The sequence below is a fragment of the Bombina bombina genome, chromosome 3 (genome assembly GCF_027579735.1).
Source record: "Bombina bombina isolate aBomBom1 chromosome 3, aBomBom1.pri, whole genome shotgun sequence".
Taxonomy (NCBI): domain Eukaryota; kingdom Metazoa; phylum Chordata; class Amphibia; order Anura; family Bombinatoridae; genus Bombina; species Bombina bombina.
Window position 1 is genome coordinate 1,209,951,031 of NC_069501.1, and position 22,302 is coordinate 1,209,973,332.

General features: G+C 38.6%; 1 protein-coding gene across 1 annotated transcript in view; it reads left to right on the top strand.

Moving 5' to 3' along the window:
- The window catches only part of RAB30 (RAB30, member RAS oncogene family), a 265,724-nt gene that overhangs the window by 217,741 nt on the left and 25,681 nt on the right, over nucleotides 1-22,302 (top strand). Inside the window, exon 2 of the mRNA XM_053708666.1 lies at nucleotides 19,221-19,321. Within this exon, the coding sequence (XP_053564641.1) occupies nucleotides 19,229-19,321 (93 nt within the window). The 5' untranslated portion in view covers nucleotides 19,221-19,228. The remainder of the gene's footprint in view (nucleotides 1-19,220; nucleotides 19,322-22,302) is intronic.

The following is a 22,302-nucleotide window of genomic DNA, read 5'->3' on the forward strand; positions in this document are numbered from 1 at the left end:
CACGAGAGGAAAAAGAGAAAGCCCTGGCTGCAGAAGTGCCTGACAGCCAAGATGAAACATGTCAAGCAGTGTGCTGATATAAGCCTAGAAAAGTAGCAAGCAGCTCTTTAAATTATATCAGTCCAGCCTACATACACCCAACAGCAAAAACTAAAGGTCACCCCCATTCAATGTCTCCATGGCAACAGATATAAAGTCCAAAGGAAAATTTGACTTTTTCACCTTTAGTTTATTTATGTATTATTTTTTGTGGTTACATTTGTTGGTGTTATTTTGCTTTAAAATGTAGTTATTACCAGGTTAGCTATTAAATAGGCAAAATATTTTTATAGTATGCTATGCTGGTAAGAAGTCAGCATTAATGAGCTGCCTTAAAGTTGGCATTTCGATTTTTTTTAAAAAAATTTTTAGAACACCAGAATTGTTATCACCTTTGAGGTGCAGATATCTGAACTAACACCAGGGGTGATTTGTAAGTATTGTACGTATATAGTATGTAAGTATATAGACAATTAGACACAAAAATAAAGTTCCAACAGGCTTGTCAGTGTATCGGAAATGAAGATCCACAACTTAAGCACAATTTATGTAGATTTAACTTAAAGGGCCATAATACCCAAATGTTTAAACACTTGAAAGTTATGCAGCATAGCTGTAAAAAGCTGACTAGAAAATATCACCTGAACATCTCTATGTAAAAAAGAAAGATATTTTACCTCAAAAGTTTCTCAGTAGCCACATCCTTTTGCAAAGGACTTCTAAGCAGCAAATCAGTATGTCGGTCCCGGGACAGCCGAAGGGATGAGCCTCGTGCACTCTCATCTTATTTCCCTATTCAGTGTAAGGAAGTTTACTATGAAATCTCATGAGAGTTAAATGAAATCTCATGAGATCACAGTAAAAGAGTTCATGACCTCAGCACTGCTGATGCTGATTGGCTGCTGTTTATTTCTTCATTTTTTATTACCTGCAGCTGAGCAACAGCTGAGTATAACTTTTTACACAGAACTTACTCTGCTGAGCTGAGGAAATTGTGAGGTAAAATATCTTCCTTTTTTATATATAGAGATGCTCAGGTGAGATTTTCCTGTCAGCTTTTTACAGTTATAGTGCATCAGTTTCAAGTCATTTAGCATGAGTATTATGTCCCTTTAAAGGGACAGTATACACCAATTTTCATATGACTGCATGTAATGGACACTACTATAAAGAATAATATGCACAGATACTGATATAAAAATCCAGTATAAAACCGTTTAACAACGTACTTAGAAGCTTCCAGTTTAGCTCTGTTTAAAAGGTTACTGGAACACCCATTGCAGGTGGGAAATATCAGACACTCCCCCTCCCCCTTCCTTTGCATATGAAAAGACCCTTTACACAAACAGTAGCAAGCTGGAGTAGGTATACGTTGGTGGTATACGTTGGTATTCTCCTAAAACTTTGGGGCTTGGTCAGGAGTCTGAAAATCAAAACATTGTTATTTAAAAATAAGCAAAACTATCCATACTAAAAAAACAAAAAACGTTATGGGCTATATAAATAGATCATCTAAAAAACATTTATGCAAAGAAAAAAATGAGTGAATAATGTCCCTTTAATCATTTATTGGAGCATTTAAAATTTACAATTCACCGGGCAACCTACAGTTACGAACAAACAGCATTTACATCATCTGGCGCATCTCACGCCCTTTGGATGCTTTGTCGTATCTGCACTCCTGTATGTTGTTTAAATGTAGAATCTTATAGATATAGCAGTAAAATTCTGGAAATTCTCAGATTATTAAAGGAATAGTCTAATCAAAATTAAAATTTAATTATTCAGATAGAGCAGGCAATTTTAAGCAACTTTCTAATTTATTCATATTATCAATTTTTCTTTGTTCTCTAGGTACTTTATCTTTATTTTGAGAAAGCAAGAATCTAATCATATGATCTTGGCCCATTTTTGGTTCAGCACCTGGTTAGTACTTTCTGATTGGTGTCTAAATGTAGACATCAATCAGCAAGCGCTACCCAGGCGCTGAACCAAAAATGGGCCAGCTTCTAAACTTACATTCAAATAAAGATACAAAGAAAAATTGATAATAGGATTAAATTAGAAAGCTGCTTAAATTTGCACACTTTATTTGAATCATGAAAGTTTAATTTTGACTAGACCATTCCTTTAAAAAAAACTTCAAATATAAGTTGTAGAGAGATAAATACCATATTTTATTTTATTTATTTTTTCTGGTGGATATTTATGTTTTTGTTACCAAAATGATACAGATAATATATTTTTAAATCTAAGAAAAACAGAATTTATGCTTACCTGATAAATTTCTTTCTTTTGTGATGTATCGAGTCCACGGATTCATCCATACTTATGGGATATTCTCCTTCCCTACAGGAAGTGGCAGAGAGAGCACCCACAGCAGAGCTGTCCATATAGCTCCTCCCATAGCTCCACCCCCAGTCATTCTCTTTGCCTGCTTAACTGCTAGAAAGGGAAAAGTGAGTGTAGTGACAAAAATTTTAGTTTTTATTTTCTCAAGCAAAAGTTTGTTATTTTATGTTTAAATAATTTTTATTGTTTTATATTTTTCGAAGAACAAGAGTACATAAATAGAATAAAGTAACATGAATTATCCTTTCTTCAATAGTTCTCTGACTTGGGAAATATTGCGTTACATACATATTATGACATACAGATTGCAGATAGTTAGTTTATATAGGCGTAAACACTTTGTATTATTGCATGGTCACTTTAACATTTTATTAATATGTTGCTGGCTACTCATGGGTAGTGCTATCATAAATCTAACCATAGTTCATCAACCTACAAACTGTGCATGACATTTGTCGGTAATCTGCCGCTTTCAAGTCTTTGGTTTGGTTTACTATCTATAGCTGAATAACCTTACATAACTGTATCTGGTCAAACCTTACTTGGCTCAGAGTAATCTGTTGTATTCAGAAATTTCCCATATCTTAAGGTCCATAATCTAGTAAACATAAGGTTGGGTAATTTAAATACATTACCTTTAAGATTCAACAATTGCAAACGGGGTTATAGGGATAGAGGGAGTAGGGGGGAGTGACGACACTTTGTTTCTTGGTTATATAATGTGTGGATATCAATATGTTTAGTGTGGTTGTATTTTAGTTGTCGTTTAGGTCTCTGATCTCCAGCGAACTCATGGGATTTATGAACCATTATTTATCCAGTAATACCATACTGCTTGGGTTGTTGTTTTGTTATCTAGTGTGTCTGACGCTATTTCATACATGGTATATGCGTTTTGAATTTTGTTGTGTATCTCTGTCCAGGTTGGAGCTCCCGTTTTCCAGTATTTAGCTATGCATATCCTTGTGATTGTGCATAGGATCCTGATAAATGTATTGATATGTTTGTGATATTTACTGATATGTTCATGTAGTAAGGCCTGTTGGATCGTAAGATTAATGTTTTCGTTCAGTATCTGCCCTAAGAAGGTGGATAGTCTGTTCCATGTCTTCTTAATGTCTCTGCATTCCCACCACATGTGCCTGTAGGTCCCTACTTCTCCACAACCTCTAAAACATAATCTGCTACCTTGTGGGTGCATATGGGCCATTCGTGTGGGGGTTAAGTACCACCGGTGGATGGTTTTAGTAACGTTTTCTTTAAGATCTACACTGATTAGCCCCTTTTCTGCGTTCTGAAACATTGATTCCCATTCCTTTATTTCTTTACAAATAAGAAGGTCCTGTTCCCAGGCCAGCATAGTCGAGGTTTTGGAGGTGCTTTGGTTTGCTTGTATCGACACATACAGTAGAGATATGGTGTGTTTGCTGCGTTCTTCTGTTTTACAGAGGACTTCTATTGGTGTGTTGGACTCTTCTCTAGGATGTTTTAGGTATGTTTGTAAAACTGAGTGTATCTGTAGGTACATATACCAGTGAAGTTTGAGCGGGTCAATCTTAGTCTGTAATTGGTTAAACCTCAGTATGTTTCTTCCTAATAAGTAGTCTGCTACTCTGTACAGTCCTTTGTTTTCCCATTTTGTGAGCTGAGTCCAAAGGTTTTCTGGCATGATATATCTGATTGGTATTGATAGGGAATACTGCTGTAGGAGTTTATATTTCGTCCTTGCTATCCTCCAGATCTTTATAGATAGGCTTGTGGTATAAGGTCTAGGTGCCTGTTCGCTTTTCTGCACCCTCCCTGGGTCCCAAATAATTGAATCTGTCGCATCCCAGCCCCCTATTTTCGCTTCAACCTTGGGCCATATAATTCCCTTCGCCCTTTTTAGGAGTAGTGAGTCTTGAGCTAGTCTGGCTGCATTGTAGTAATCTATTAAGTTTGGTGCTCCAATACCCCCAAGTGACTTGTGTCTAGTTAAAATGGATTTTGCTATCCTGTTAGTTTTATCTCCTCTAATGAATATTGTTATCTCTCTCTGCATTGTTTCTAAGTCTGGTCTTGATATTTTTATAGGAAGGGTTCTGAAAAGATATAGTATGCGTGGCATGGCATTCATTTTTACCGCTGCTATTCTACCCAACCATGAAAAGTGAAAATGTTTCCATTTTGTTATGTCTTTTTTTATTTGTCTAAACAGTGGGATGTAGTTTACTTTATATAGTTGAGTGGGGCAGGTTGGGATTTGAATGCCCAAGTATTTTAGAGTGTGTTTCATCCATTTAAAATTAAATTGTGTTTCTAGTATTGTTTTAGTCTGTTGGGGTATCGCGATGGGCAAAGCTTCGCATTTGTCTGGGTTGATTTTAAATCCCGAGATGGTTGAGAATTTCTTTATTGTTTGATAGAGGTTTGGTAGAGATATTATTGGATTCGTCAAGGTCAGTAGGATATCATCAGCAAAGAGAGATAGTTTGTATTCTGATTTATTTATCTTAACCCCTGATATGTCTGAGTTTGTGCGGATCGTGATTGCTAGTGGCTCTATACATAGTGCAAAGAGCAATGGAGACAGAGGACACCCCTGTCTGGTACCATTGCGAATTGGGAAGGATTTCGATTTATATCCTGTTGATGAGACCTGGGCTTCTGGATGGGAGTATATGACCTGTAAAGCTTTTATGAATGCCCCCTCAAAACCCATATGGTGTAGTGTTAAGAACATATAGTCCCAATCTATTCTATCGAACGCCTTCTCCGCATCCAAAGATAGGAGCAGAGAAGGCGTTCGGGTCTCTCCCAAGAAGTGCATTAAGTTGGTGACTTTTCGGATGTTGTCTGGGGCTTCCCTGTCCTTGATAAATCCCACTTGGTCTGGGTGGACCAAGTGGGGGATGATGTGTTTTAGTCGATTTGCAATTACCTTCGTAAAGATCTTGATATCTTGATTTATGAGGGATATTGGGCGGTAGTTCTGGCATTTTTTATGGTCTCTATCTGATTTGGGGATTACCACTATCTTAGCAGCTAATAAATCTGGGGGTATATCTCCTCCTTCCATAATGTGATTACAAAATTTCACTAAGTGTGGGGCTAGTGAGTTTTTAAATAGTTTGTAATATTCGGCTGGAAAGCCATCTGGTCCTGCTGCTTTTCCTGTTTTAAGATCTTTGATGGCTCCTAATATTTCTAATGTGGATATGGGTGCGTTAATTGCTTCCTTCTGTTCTATACTTATGTTTGGTAGTTGAGTTTGGGAAAAGAATTTTGAGGACATTGCCTTTGTCTCTTGGTTATGTGTAACTTTGTCCCCATTATATAGTTCTCCATAGTATCGTGCAAAGGTGTCTACGATTTCTTGTGGTTGCGAGGTTGTGGTGTTGTTAAATGTCTCAATTTGTGGAATCGCAGAGGCCCTACATCTTTCCCTAATTTTGTGTGCCATATATCTGTCGGGCTTGTTCGCGAAAATAAAGTATTGTGCCTGAATTTTATGGATGGCTCTAGAAGCTTGCGTGTGAAGTAGTGAAGCTAAAGCAGATCTTTTGGTTTGGAGAAGTTGTAAGTTAGCTTTACTTTTAGTGTGTTTGTGGCGTTTTTCTAAATCCTCAATCTCCGTATGGAGTTGTTGTAGCTGCTGTCTATACTTTTGAATCTGTGTTGCTTTTTCTTTAATTAATATCCCTCTGAGGACTGCTTTTTGTGCTGCCCATGTAATCCCTGGGTTAGTTGTGCTGTCTGTGTTTATGTGCCAGTATTCAGTTAATTGTTGCAATATTTTGTCATGTGTTTGGGGAGTTTTGACGCAAGATGGATCGAAAGTCCAAGTTCTGTGTCTGTCTGGATCCCTAATGCCATTAATTTGTAGGGTGATTATGGAGTGGTCAGACCACACACAGGTGTGTATCTGTGAGCAATTCAATAGGGGCTGTAAAATCTGACTAACATATATGTAATCAAGTCTGACATAGGTTTTGTGTGCTGCCGAGTAGAATGTTGTGTCATCTGTCTGGCCATACATGGTGCTCCATGTCTCTATCAGAGAATGGGGTAATAGGGTGTCACGAATTGATTTGACTAACCGGTTGTGTCTGGTCTGTTTATTGGTCAGAAGTTTGGTGGGGGTAGGGTTAATAGGTAGCATAGTAATATTAAATCCCCGGCTAAAAATATTTTAGTGTGTGACCACTGTGTGAGGATGTGTGAAATATGATGAAAAAATTTATGTTGGTTCTCATTTGGTGCGTATATATTGCATAATGTGATTTCTGAGTCTAGTATCCTGCCTCTGACAATCAGGTATCTCCCTTCGCTGTCCGTTATTATGGCTTCTGTAGTGAAATTAAGAGATGAATGTATCAGAATAGATGTGCCACTTTTTTTGGATTTAGCTGTGGAGTGATAATGAGTGTCAAAGTGTTTTGCCCAATATTTTGGAATGTTGTCTTTAAGCAAGTGTGTTTCCTGAAGGAACAGTATATTAGCTTGTAGGGATTTGTATTGTGTCATTGCAATTCTTCTTTTAACGTTAGTGTTCAACCCCCTCACGTTATGGGATAGTATCTTTATTGTAGGGTTCATAGTGTTGTGTCTAAGTGTGGGTGTTGTAAAAGGAAGTGTTTTACCTTGAGATCACTGGGTTGAACCTCTAGCTGAGTTGTGGTCAGGAGATCAGATTCGTATATAGTAAGTTCTGCTGTGTCTTTATTGGTCTTTGTTGTGTCGTCACTGGAGAAGGGGGAGGAGTTGAAAAGAGAAAACATTAACAAACATTTAATACATAACAGTCTAGAGTCCTCAACATTAGGACTCATTGTGAATAACCAAAGAAGCATTGGAGAGATAAATAAATGAGAGACTGACATACTGGGGGGAAGCTTTCTCCAACATAGGTGTGTCCGGTCCACGGCGTCATCCTTACTTGTGGGATATTCTCTTCCCCAACAGGAAATGGCAAAGAGCCCAGCAAAGCTGGTCACATGATCCCTCCTAGGCTCCGCCTACCCCAGTCATTCTCTTTGCCGTTGTACAGGCAACATCTCCACGGAGATGGCTTAGAGTTTTTTAGTGTTTAACTGTAGTTTTTCATTATTCAATCAAGAGTTTGTTATTTTCAAATAGTGCTGGTACGTACTATTTACTCAGAAACAGAAAAGAGATGAAGAATTCTGTTTGTATGAGGAAAATGATTTTAGCAACCGTAACTAAAATCCATGGCTGTTCCACACAGGACTGTTGAGAGCAATTAACTTCAGTTGGGGGAACAGTTTGCAGTCCCTTGCTGCTTGAGGTATGACACATTCTAACAAGACGATGTAATGCTGGAAGCTGTCATTTTCCCTATGGGATCCGGTAAGCCATGTTTATTACGATTGTAAATAAGGGCTTCACAAGGGCTTATTTAAACTGTAGACTTTTTCTGGGCTAAATCGATTGATTATTAACACATATTTAGCCTTGAGGAATCATTTTATCTGGGTATTTTGATATAATAATATCGGCAGGCACTGTTTTAGACACCTTATTCTTTAGGGGCTTTCCCAAAGCATAGGCAGAGTCTCATTTTCGCGCCGGTGTTGCGCACTTGTTTTTGAGAGGCATGGCATGCAGTCGCATGTGAGAGGAGCTCTGATACTTATAAAAGACTTCTGAAGGCGTCATTTGGTATCGTATTCCCCTTTGGGTTTGGTTGGGTCTCAGCAAAGCAGATACCAGGGACTGTAAAGGGGTTTAAAGCTTAAAACGGCTCCGGTTCCGTTATTTTAAGGGTTAAAGCTTCCAAAATTGGTGTGCAATATTTTCAAGGCTTTAAGACGCTGTGGTGAAAATTTGGTGAATTTTGAACAATTCCTTCATGTTTTTTCGCAATTGCAGTAATAAAGTGTGTTCAGTTTAAAATTTAAAGTGACAGTAACGGTTTTATTTTAAAACGTTTTTTGTACTTTCTGATCAAGTTTATGCCTGTTTAACATGTCTGAACTACCAGATAGACTGTGTTCTGAATGTGGGGAAGCCAGAATTCCTATTCATTTAAATAAATGTGATTTATGTGATAATGACAATGATGCCCAAGATGATTCCTCAAGTGAGGGGAGTAAGCATGGTACTGCATCATTCCCTCCTTCGTCTACACGAGTCTTGCCCACTCAGGAGGCCCCTAGTACATCTAGCGCGCCAATACTCCTTACTATGCAACAATTAACGGCTGTAATGGATAATTCTGTCAAAAACATTTTAGCCAAAATGAACCCTTGTCAGCGTAAGCGTGGCTGCTCTGTTTTAGTTACTGAAGAGCATGACGACGCTGATATTAATATCTCTGAAGGGCCCCTAACCCAATCTGAGGGGGCCAGGGAGGTTTTGTCTGAGGGAGAAATTACTGATTTAGGGAACATTTCTCAGCAGGCTGAATCTGATGTGATTACATTTAAATTTAAATTGGAACATCTCCGCATTTTGCTTAAGGAGGTATTATCCACTCTGGATGATTGTGAAAATTTAGTCATCCCAGAGAAACTATGTAAAATGGACAAGTTCCTAGAGGTGCCGGGGCTCCCAGAAGCTTTTCCTATACCCAAGCGGGTGGCGGACATTGTTAATAAAGAATGGGAAAGGCCCGGTATTCCTTTCGTCCCTCCCCCCATATTTAAAAAATTGTTTCCTATGGTCGACCCCAGAAAGGACTTATGGCAGTCAGTCCCCAAGGTCGAGGGAGCGGTTTCTACTTTAAACAAACGCACCACTATTCCCATAGAGGATAGTTGTGCTTTCAAAGATCCTATGGATAAAAAATTAGAAGGTTTGCTTAAAAAGATGTTTGTTCAGCAGGGTTACCTTCTACAACCCATTTCATGCATTGTCCCTGTCACTACTGCCGCATATTTCTGGTTTGATGAACTGCTTAAGGTGCTCGATAGTGACTCTCCTCCTTATGAGGAGATTATGGACAGAATCAATGCTCTCAAATTGGCTAATTCTTTCACTCTAGACGCCTCTTTGCAATTGGCTAAGTTAGCGGCTAAGAACTCTGGGTTTGCTATTGTGGCGCGCAGAGCGCTTTGGTTGAAATCTTGGTCGGCTGATGCGTCTTCCAAGAACAAGCTACTAAACATTCCTTTCAAGGGGAAAACGTTGTTTGGTCCTGACTTGAAGGAGATTATCTCTGATATCACTGGGGGTAAGGGCCACGCCCTTCCTCAGGATCGGCCTTTCAAGGCAAAAAATAGACCTAATTTTCGTCCCTTTCGTAAAAACGGACCAGCCCAAGGTGCTACGTCCTCTAAGCAAGAGGGTAATACTTCTCAGGCCAAGCCAGCTTGGAGACCAATGCAAGGCTGGAACAAGGGAAAGCAGGCCAAGAAACCTGCCACTGCTACCAAGACAGCATGAAATATTGGCCCCCGATCCGGGACCGGATCTGGTGGGGGGCAGACTCTCTCTCTTCGCTCAGGCTTGGGCAAGAGATGTTCTGGATCCTTGGGCGCTAGAAATAGTCTCCCAGGGTTATCTTCTGGAATTCAAGGGACTTCCCCCAAGGGGGAGGTTCCACAGGTCGCAGTTGTCTTCAGACCACATAAAAAGACAGGCGTTCTTACATTGTGTAGAAGACCTGTTAAAAATGGGAGTGATTCATCCTGTTCCATTAAGAGAACAAGGGATGGGGTTCTACTCCAATCTGTTCATAGTTCCCAAAAAAGAGGGAACGTTCAGACCAATCCTAGATCTCAAGATCTTAAACAAATTTCTCAAGGTCCCATCGTTCAAGATGGAAACCATTCGAACTATCCTTCCTTCCATCCAGGAAGGTCAATTCATGACCACGGTGGATTTAAAGGATGCGTATCTACATATTCCTATCCACAAGGAACATCATCGGTTCCTAAGGTTTGCATTCCTGGACAAACATTACCAGTTCGTGGCGCTTCCTTTCGGATTAGCCACTGCTCCAAGGATTTTCACAAAGGTACTAGGGTCCCTTCTAGCGGTGCTAAGACCAAGGGGCATTGCAGTAGTACCTTACCTGGACGACATTCTGATTCAAGCGTCGTCCCTTCCTCAAGCAAAGGCTCACACGGACATTGTCCTGGCCTTTCTCAGATCTCACGGCTGGAAAGTGAACGTGGAAAAGAGTTCTCTATCCCCGTCAACAAGGGTTCCCTTCTTGGGAACAATTATAGACTCCTTAGAAATGAGGATCTTTCTAACAGAGGCCAGAAAAACAAAGCTTCTGGACTCTTGTCGGATACTTCATTCCGTTCCTCTTCCTTCCATAGCTCAGTGCATGGAAGTGATCGGGTTGATGGTGGCGGCGATGGACATAGTTCCTTTTGCGCGCATTCATCTAAGACCATTACAACTGTGCATGCTCAGTCAGTGGAATGGGGACTATACAGACTTGTCTCCGAAGATACAAGTAAATCAGAGAGCCAGAGACTCACTCCGTTGGTGGCTGTCCCTGGACAATCTGTCTCAAGGGATGATGTTCCACAGACCAGAGTGGGTCATTGTCACGACCGACGCCAGTCTGATAGGCTGGGGCGCGGTCTGGGGATCCCTGAAAGCTCAGGGTCTTTGGTCTCGGGAAGAATCTCTTCTACCGATAAATATTCTGGAACTGAGAGCGATATTCAATGCTCTCCAGGCCTGGCCCCAGCTTGCGAGGACCAGGTTCATACGGTTTCAATCAGACAACATGACGACTGTTGCGTACATCAACCATCAGGGGGGAACAAGGAGTTCCCTAGCGATGGAAGAAGTAACCAAAATTATTCTTTGGGCGGAGTCTCACTCCTGCCACCTGTCTGCTATCCACATCCCAGGAGTGGAAAATTGGGAAGCGGATTTTCTGAGTCGGCAGACATTGCATCCGGGGGAGTGGGAACTCCATCCGGAAATCTTTGCCCAAGTCACTCACCTGTGGGGCATTCCAGACATGGATCTGATGGCCTCTCGTCAGAACTTCAAAGTTCCTTGCTACGGGGCCAGATCCAGGGATCCCAAGGCGGCTCTAGTGGATGCACTAGTAGCACCTTGGACCTTCAAACTAGCTTATGTGTTCCCGCCATTTCCTCTCATCCCCAGGCTGATAGCCAGGATCAAGCAGGAGAGGGCGTCGGTGATCTTGATAGCTCCTGCGTGGCCACGCAGGACTTGGTATGCAGATCTGGTGAATATGTCATCGGCTCCACCTTGGAAGCTACCTTTGAGACGAGACCTTCTTGTTCAGGGTCCGTTCGAACATCCGAATCTGGTTTCACTCCAGCTGACTGCTTGGAGATTGAACGCTTGATTTTATCGAAGCGAGGATTCTCAGATTCTGTTATCGATACTCTTGTTCAGGCCAGAAAGCCTGTGACTAGAAAGATTTACCACAAAATTTGGAAAAAATATATCTGTTGGTGTGAATCTAAAGGATTCCCTTGGGACAAGGTTAAGATTCCTAGGATTCTATCCTTCCTTCAAGAAGGATTGGAAAAAGGATTATCTGCAAGTTCCCTGAAGGGACAGATTTCTGCCTTGTCGGTATTACTTCACAAAAAGCTGGCAGCTGTGCCAGATGTTCAAGCCTTTGTTCAGGCTCTGGTTAGAATCAAGCCTGTTTACAAACCTTTGACTCCTCCTTGGAGTCTCAATTTAGTTCTTTCAGTTCTTCAGGGGGTTCCGTTTGAACCCTTACATTCCGTTGATATTAAGTTATTATCTTGGAAAGTTTTGTTTTTAGTTGCGATTTCTTCTGCTAGAAGAGTCTCAGAATTATCTGCTCTGCAGTGTTCTCCTCCTTATCTGGTGTTCCATGCAGATAAGGTGGTTTTACGTACTAAACCTGGTTTTCTTCCAAAAGTTGTTTCTAACAAAAACATTAACCAGGAGATTATCGTACCTTCTCTGTGTCCAAAACCAGTTTCAAAGAAGGAACGTTTGTTGCACAATTTGGATGTTGTTCGCGCTCTAAAATTCTATTTAGATGCTACAAAGGATTTTAGACAAACATCTTCCTTGTTTGTTGTTTATTCAGGTAAAAGGAGAGGTCAAAAAGCAACTTCTACCTCTCTCTCTTTTTGGATTAAAAGCATCATCAGATTGGCTTACGAGACTGCCGGACGGCAGCCTCCCGAAAGAATCACAGCTCATTCCACTAGGGCTGTGGCTTCCACATGGGCCTTCAAGAACGAGGCTTCTGTTGATCAGATATGTAGGGCAGCGACTTGGTCTTCACTGCACACTTTTACCAAATTTTACAAGTTTGATACTTTTGCTTCTTCTGAGGCTATTTTTGGGAGAAAGGTTTTGCAAGCCGTGGTGCCTTCCATTTAGGTGACCTGATTTGCTCCCTCCCTTCATCCGTGTCCTAAAGCTTTGGTATTGGTTCCCACAAGTAAGGATGACGCCGTGGACCGGACACACCAATGTTGGAGAAAACAGAATTTATGTTTACCTGATAAATTTCTTTCTCCAACGGTGTGTCCGGTCCACGGCCCGCCCTGGTTTTTTTAATCAGGTCTGATATTTTATTTTCTTTAACTACAGTCACCACGGTACCATATGGTTTCTCCTATGCAAATATTCCTCCTTAACGTCGGTCGAATGACTGGGGTAGGCGGAGCCTAGGAGGGATCATGTGACCAGCTTTGCTGGGCTCTTTGCCATTTCCTGTTGGGGAAGAGAATATCCCACAAGTAAGGATGACGCCGTGGACCGGACACACCGTTGGAGAAAGAAATTTATCAGGTAAACATAAATTCTGTTTTCTCTTCACCACAGCATGTAACTTTTTTTAACTAGAACCTGGAGAAAGAGAGGAGAAAATGAAAAAAGAAAAAAAAAAGAAAAAAAAATTCTTTGGGAGTAGGGTCCATTCTTATGGTGCCTTTGGGAGGCCAAGTTATAGAGGGTTACATTTTCACATACTCCCAATATAGACTAAAAACGTTTCAGTCCTTAGTTCTTTCAGTTGTTCTTTCTTGTCTTCTTGCTTATGAAGAACAATGATTGTGTATAATTGCAGTTCTGATCTTTCATCAAGCTTTCTAAGAAATCTTCCCTCCTATCTCCTTGGTCTTTTGTTTTTTGTGACTCATCTTCTGCCATTTAAGTGGGTCCGGTTGCCTGCCTGGGTCCTTGTCTCTTGTTGAATTTGGTGTGGGAGTTGGGATATTAGGAGACTCCAGAGCCAAAATCTTACAGATCTCAGGGATATCTTCTGGGTCTTTAAGTGTGATCGTCTTGGAGTCTTTTATGATGTATAAAGCAAATGGGAACCCCCATCTATATTGTATCTGGTGTTTCCTGAGTAGGGTGGTAAGGGGGCGTAAGGTGCCTCTCCTCTGTAGTGTTCGCACACTAAGATCTTGATAAAATTGAATAATGTTGCCTTGGTATTTGAAAGTTGGATGTTTTCTTGCCGCTTGTAATATTTTGTCTTTGTCAGGAAAGAATGTTAGTTTGACTATGATATCTCTTGGGGGCAAACCTGGTTTAGGTTTGGGTTTTAGAGCCCTATGAGCTCTTTCTACATGAAAGACATAATCAGCAGGAGAGTTTGTGATATGAGTGAAGAGTTGGGTGAGGTATGTTGGTATATCCGTGGGGAGTATTTCTTCTGGGACTCCTTTTAGGCGGATATTGTTCCTCCTGCTCCTATTCTCCAAATCTTCTATTTTATCTTGGAGTTCTTCGAATGTTTGTTGTTGTGTGGTCATGGTTTGCGCCATTTCATCCATTTGTTCCACCATAGCATCTTTTTGATCTTCTAGTGTCTCCATTCTGTTGCCCATTTCACAAAGGTCAGATTTGATTTCAGTTAGGCTATTGGTCACTGATGCGTGGATGGAGTCGATTTTCTCCCATAGTTTTTCAAAATTGTCAGCGACGTCTTTTTTGGACACTAAATTGTTGAGGTCAGCTTTTGTTAATGGACTTTCATCTTGTGCAAGTTGATGTGTTTCGGTGTCAGATTCGTCTTCAATTTCTGTGTCCGCATGTTGTTTGTTTGTCTGAGAGGGTTTAAAAAATGTTGATACTGTTGATGGTTTTACTGTTTTCTCACCCTTTGTAGTTCTCTTAGACGTCATCTTGAGGATGAATGAGTGTAGATAAGAGAAAGTATCGGCTAGTTTGAAAGAAGTGTTTCTTGGAGACACTCGTGATATTTAGTGGGACCCAGTATATTCTGTAATGTAGATATGAGAGTAGATAATTTAAGGAAAGAGACAAGTGGGCAGGCAATTTATTGCATATTCATGGCAAAAGTAGTCACAGGGTGCTGTAGTGGCATGTTAGCTGAGGTATCTTCATCCCCAATATTATTTGAAGGATTATTCACATGTCAATTGGTAGACCTAGCAATTATTTTCCTAAATGTTCAGGTGTTATTCTTTTGAGGGGTCGGCTGTCTTTTATAGTTTTATAGCTAGAGCCCTGAGATGTATCTATGAGTCTTGCCTGCAATCAGGGTATGCTTATGATAACTACATCTATTGCTGCAGCAGTTCTGTATCCCTATTTCAGGGGTGTGTTTCAGGGTTAATAGCGTGACTCGTTTATATAGCCCTGTAGTGGAATGTTAGACTTTGCAGGAGTGGGTTCAATAGACAAATAAGCTCCTGTGTGAGCTCAGCAGCTGAAGTATATTGTATTACTGGCTGTAAAGTTTTTGTGCAACTCGCTGCTTTGGTTTTTGTTTAGGCTGTCAGTAAATAATATGACCTGTTGCTCGGTTTATTTTAGTGCTTAGCGTGTCTCAGGATGGTTGTTAATCTTGCCCTTCTCATGCACTGTGTTTTGCTTGTTTGGGCGTTAATTTCACAGGTCCCAAAAGCCTTTTGTTTAGTTTTTAATCTGTCGAGTTCTCTTTCACTTTTCACACATGGGTTCTCAAGTGCTACCTAAGATGGCGTCTGTTCGCGCCTTAAATCTTTCCTCCGTGTGTCCCAGAAAGTGAGTGCAGTATGGGATCCGGATGGCTCCGGGTCAGCCTATATTACTTATGGGGGATAAGAGGGCTATTCCCAACAAGTCTCTCACCTTGCACCCCTCTGCCCTTCGTAATCCGACCACAGTCAGGCTCGTTGTCGGTCCACCTCCGGATCCACCGCTGTTTGCAGTTTCGGCCCCGGAGCGGAGCCCCGACCCTCCGGGGTCGCAAATCGCTCCTTTGATGTCAGGTGGTGGTCCGGCGGCGGGTCCGGAGTGAGGAGACAGACCTTGGTTAATCCGGTTGTGTCAGCAGGGGTTATCCGGTTTAGGCAGCTGCGGTAGTCTCCCTTGCCTCTTCTCCTCAGCCTAAGTTAACCGTTGATCTTGTAAGGGAGTGATATATTCTCTTTCTGTCACAAGTTTGGTGGCAAATGATATAAGTTTAGTGTAATTTAATACCCCTTTTATGGCTTAATTTGAATTTCTTATTCAGGAGCTCCTGAGAGATGCTGCTGTTCAGCTCGGCAGTTAACTCCGCCCCAAAGTTTGTTATTTTAAATGGTACCGGTGTGTACTATTTACTCTCTGGCAGAAACAGATAATATATTTTTAAATCTAAGAAAATAAACATTTTGCTAGTTCACCAAATTACACAAATGGTTAAGAAATGGTTTAATCAGTGAAGTAAAATATTACTGCACTATGATTAATAGAAATCCTAAAATACTATTCACTAGATATAGCTTTTTTTTTTCTTGCAGCTAAATGCAAATAAAAATATTGATTTTGGGTTTTGAAGATGCGGTTGTCATGGTTACTGGCAGGAAAAATAACATTTGTTTTGCTAAATGATATGGGCTGATGTTAGAGTTCAGTTGATGAATTTCAGTGATGGAATAAAACACATTTTTCACTTAGCTGCCCAATTGAAATTCAATATTGTGTAGTTTAATATTAAGACAGTAATGAAAGTTATTGATACTATGGTTGCTTTAGGGGATGAAAATGACAAGATATTGCAATATAATGTGTAATAAAGCAAGTGCTTTGAGTCCTGCATTTCGAAAATGTACATTTTTTGGCAGAAACCATTTTTTAAGATATGATAATGAATATTCTAATAAATGCTTAAAGGGACGTAACACCGAAACATTTTCAGATTGTAACATAACATGTTTAATTATGTGTAATAAAAAGAAAAACTGTGATTTTAAAGAACGTTCTAATTTACTTCTGTTATCAAAATTTCTTTGCTCTCTTAGCATCTTTTGTTGAAAAACAGGGACATATGCTTAGGAGCAGACCCACTTCTGGAGCACGATATGGCAGCAGTTTTGCAAGAATATTACCCATTTGCTAGAGCACTAGAGGGCAGCACTATTTCCTGCCATGTATTGCTCCTGATGCCTACCTAGGTATCTCTTCAACACAGAATATCATGGGAATTAAGCAAATTTGATAATAGAAGTAAAATGGAAACTTTTATAAAATGTTATGTTTTGTCTGAAACACAAAAGAACATTTTTGGGTTTCATATCCCTTTAAATAAAAGGACATTTAAAAAAAAAAGAGAAAATGCTCTAATTTGTTGCTGGTGTAAACTGGTGGTAACAAGAAGCATATTTCTATATCTAACCACATTTTACACAGCAACGTTATATACTATCAGTAGTGCAATAATAAAATGACAGCGTGTTCTTTTATTGTTCAAAATATGCAAGATTGACAAAGTGTGTTCTTAAAGGGGTATTAAACTTACTGATACTGGGCCAGATTACAAGTGGCGCGCTACTTAGCACTTTTGTTTGATAGATAACATCTCCAGAAGTAAACGTTGTTTGTGCACGGTTTAGCGTGTGTATTACAAGTTGAAACTACAAAGTTTTGCCCACGAACAAAACCCACTGCGCGCTAACCAGAGGACTTCAGATATCGCAACTGCGTTAACTTCTCCCCATAGACTTCAATGGAGAGTGCAAATGGAAAAAAAAACTAACATCTATCAATTGCGCACTAACCCGATCGTGTTTAACCAAATGTACTCAATACAACATGAGTTATGAGTATTTCACATTCCAATGTTCTTCACATAGAAGAAAATGTTCTATTTATTTTTAAATACAAAGGACATTTTCCCCTATGTGAAGAGCATTGGAATGTAAAATATTTACAGTAAAAACACACTAAAGCACATTATTAAATATTAATATTGATTAAATATTTGTATTGTTTTTAGGTATTTGACTAGGATATATATATAGTATATGTGTGTATGTATATATATATATATATATATATATATATATATATATATATATATATATATCTCTATCTATCTATCTATCTATCTATATATATATATATATATATATATACCGGTATATATATATATATATATATATATATATATATATATATATAAATATATACAGTATATATGTGTGTGTGTGTGTGTATATATATATATATATATATATATATATGTGTGTGTATATGTATATACACATAGAAATATATAAAAATGCACTTGTATATATACATATACAGGTAGCCCTCAGTTTACGCCGGGGTTAGGTTCCAGAAGGAATGGTTGTAAATCGAAACCGTTGTAAATTGAAACCCAGTTTATAATGTAAGTCAATGGGAAGTGAAGGAGATAGGTTCCAGGTCTCTCTCAAAATTGTCATAAGTAACACCTAATACATTATTTTAAAAGCTTTGAAATTAAGATTTTACATGCTAGACAGCATTATAAACCTAATAAAATAATCACATGACACAGAATATATAATTAAACTAAGTTAAATTTATGCATTCCAATCTGGACTGAGTTATAGACAGGAAGATCTTGTTCCTTTAAAATCTGCTCGATAGCTCAGGTCTGGTTAAACTGATTAATTTCAGCTTGCTTGGCTTTGCTGCAACACAAGCGGACAGCTCCACCTACTGGCTATTTTAATAAATGCACTGCTTCTCAATGCTTTTCAATAGCAGTCACATGACTTGAAAAAAAGGTTGTTATTCTGAAATGGTGTAAATTGAACCGTTGTAAAACGAGGGCCACCTGTATTTAGACATATCTATCTTTCTATCTAATATTTTATTATGACTAGTAAAAATATAGTTTCAATTTACTTTCATTACATATTTTTCTTTTCATGGAATTAAATGGTGTATTTTCCTCCCCATAGAGGATACAGTAAAGATTCCAAATGTCTTACACTACAAAATTCCACATGGTCCCTAACTGTCCACAGCTGAGGAGATAAAATAAATATTTTCAAGGGGTATGACCTTAAAACAATGCAAATTTTGCTAACCCGTTGCCATTTTACATTTTTACAAAGATATATAAAAAGTACTTTTATTATATGTCTGCAGGCCTGTTGCGGATAGATTACAGAAATGGGAAAAAACGTATGGTAACAATCTAAAATGTAACAATTTAAAATTTTTATTTTATCTTGCATTAATAAATCCATCTGTCAAGCAGTAAGTGAATTGGTTGCCTACTTGATTTAAAGACAAATATTGAAATATTTATTGAGGTCTTGGCACAAACTAATTAAATAACTTAATGCACCCACATCATAACTGCCAAGAAGAACGCAGAAGATAGCACATCATAAACTACAATGTATTTTCTTTATATAGCTTGTGAAAATGGCAATATTTATACAGCATAAAAATCACCACTAATCCTAGCTGTATCATCAGTCTCATGAAGTATAAAGTGTTTGTACATCACTGTGAACTTTGTTCTGTTTGTTTGGAAGTTTAAAGTTCTCCATTGTATGACACAATAACACAGCTAATTTGCTGCCATATAGGAACGCTGTGCTATCCAGCTAACAAAGACTGATTCCAGCTGCTGAAGACAGCAGCCCATCTGACTTTCTCTCTCTCTCTCTGTACAGCTGTGTAAATGAGTATGGAAGATTATGATTTCCTTTTCAAGATCGTTCTAATTGGAAACGCTGGGGTGGGGAAGACCTGTCTCGTCCGGCGGTTTACTCAGGTAAATCAGCACTGTATTATTGTCATTATTTATATATAAAAAGCATATGTGTTGTGAAATTTCCCATCAAAAGATCACTTTTGTATGTTACCCAGTGTGTATAGGGGTTAACCTCTTTAATTGGCGATCACCCCCTCATACTGGTTTTCTTTATGTAAAACCTGTTCTCAACCAAAAGCTTTATTCAAAAGACATGTCATATTTGCATATGCCGTTACCATTTTGGATCGAAGGATTTTGCAATAAAGTTGTAGCAGCAAATATGTTTCTGGTATAGCTATCACTGAATTAGGGTCATATGTACGTATGCTGGACATGACCTGTGAACACACATTTAAAGGGATAGTAAACACCAAAAATGTTATTGTTTAAAAAGATAATCCTTTTATTTACCATTCCCCAGTTTTGCATAATTAACACTGTTATAGAAATATACTTTTTACCTCTGTAATTACCTGATATCTAAGCTTTTGCAGACTGCCTCCTTATCTCAGATCTTTTGACAGACTTGCATTTCAGGCAATTAGTGCTGACTCTTAAATAACTTCAAGTGCATGTGCACAATGTTATTTATATGAAACACATTAACTAACGCCCTCTAGTTGTGAAAAACTGTCAAATGCATTCAAATAAAAGGCTGCCTTCAAGGGCTTAGACATTAGCATATGAGCCTACCTAGGTTTAGCTTTCAATAAAGAATACCAAGAGAACAAAGATGATAAAAGTAAATTAGAAAGTTGTTTAAAATGACATGCCCTATCTGAATCATGAAAGCTCAATTTGGACTTTACTATCCCTTTAAACACCTCCTGTCTGTGGCGCAAACTGAGAAATATCTGGCCCAGTTATAGCTGACGTAACTGCAGTATATGTCATTAGTGAACTGTGTTGTGTATCATTCAGCATATAGCATTGCCCAGTGTCTGCATTACAAAAAGAATAATTGTAAATAATAATTTACTCTAATTCAATATAATAGAATTATATAAAAAGCAAAAAAGATGCTGAGGTTCATGAATGTTTGTGGTTAAACTGACGTGGTGCTAGGTAGACAGGAACAATTTTGCAATTCATCCATTGCATGCTTGCAGAGCGTCACAATTAAAAAATATACACAAAGGCCCAGGAAAATATGTGTTTGAAAGGCATTTGTATAACACATAGGCCTTGATCACAATTTTTCTTATTTTGCTCCCATTGTCGAGATTTCAGTTTCTGCCAGTATGGGCAGTGTTGTTTTTTTTTGAGTGATCGCAATCCCAAATTAAAACTGATAGGCCTCAGCCATGAACAAGTTTTTAACTGAAAATCGCACGAAAACATGTTTTAGTTTGAACGTTTATTATTAATATTACATAATTATACACTATCAGCAATCACATTGTCATGATTGGGATTTAACGGTTTGCTTTCAGTATTGTTTAATGACAACCAAGATCTTTTGCACTGGTTTTTTAAAACAAAAATAAATCCCAAAAATCTTGTTTTGAATGACCGCGATTTACAGTAAAGAATTTCTTCTTAGGGAAAATCAATTCCCTCACTGTTCTTCTTGATATCACATAAAAATCTAATCAGAAAATGGTTTCTTAATCAATTCTTGAAAAATATTAAAAAAATGTTTTTTAAATATTAAAAGAGTAAATAAAATAATTCAGCAAACATGCCAGTATAACGTACCTGGTGGTGCTTATGTTACAGATTCAAAACATGAATGCATGTATGTGTTGTGACATTAAACATCCATAAAGGTCAAGCCACACAAAAAACAAGTGCAGCAAATCAACTGGATCAATAATTTACACTTACTGATACACAAAACCCACATAAAAGAGTTATAGAATTAATATACATTTTTTCCTCTGTGATTACCTTGTATCTAAGCCTCTGCAGACTGCCCCCTTGTCTCAGTTCTTTTGACAGACTTGCATTTTAGCCAATTAGTGCTGACTCTTAAATAACTCCAACGGGAGTGAGCACAATGATATCTATATGTCAAACATGAACTATCCCTGTCTAGCTGTGGAAAAACTGTCAAAATGTACTGAGATAAGAGGTGGACTTCAAGAGCTTAGAAATTAGAGTATGAGCCTACCTAGGTTTAGCTTTCAACAAAGAATACCAAGAGAACAAAGCAAAATTTGATAATAAAAGTAAACTGGAAAGTTGTTTAAAATTGCATGCCCTATCTGAATCATGAAAGTTTAATTCTGACTAGAGTGTCCCTTTAGTCACGCCTTTCACCTTAAGGGAACAGTAGTCAAAATGAATCATTCACTGAAATATAACATGCATTTTTAAACAATTTTCCATTTTACTTCTATTATTAAATTTGTTTTGTTGTTTTAGTATCCTTTGGTGAAGAGTACAGCGTGGTAGGTTGATAAGAGCATAGAAGTGTGCACGTGTTTTTAGCAGTCTATGGCATCAGTGTTTGCAACAATGTATAACATTGTTAGAAACTAGGAATGTGCATTCGGATTCTTAGTGAGGATCCAAATGCGGGAGTTGTCAGCTGATTGTGTCATTCACATCTTTTCTGAGCTAAATTCATTATAGTGAAAGATCCCCATACTAAAATCTGGATTTGCACAGATCTTAGTGTGGTGATCTTTCACTAGAATCAATCCGGCTACAAAAAGATCCAAACAGCACAACAGACGCCAACCTCTGCATTCGGATCCTCACAAAGGATATGAATGCACATTTCTACTATAACGCTGCCAGATGGTTAAAGACACGTGCATACTCCTGAGCTCACCTAGGATTTCTTATCAACAAAGGATACCAAAGAGAATTAAAGGGATAGTAAATACCAAAATTTGTAATGTTTAAAAAGATAGATAATCCCTTTATTTACCATTCCCCAGTTTTGCATAACCAACACTGTTATAGAAATATACATTTTACCTCTGTAATTACCTTGTATTTAAGCTTCTGCTGACAGCCTCCTTATCTCAGATCTTTTGACAGACTTGCAT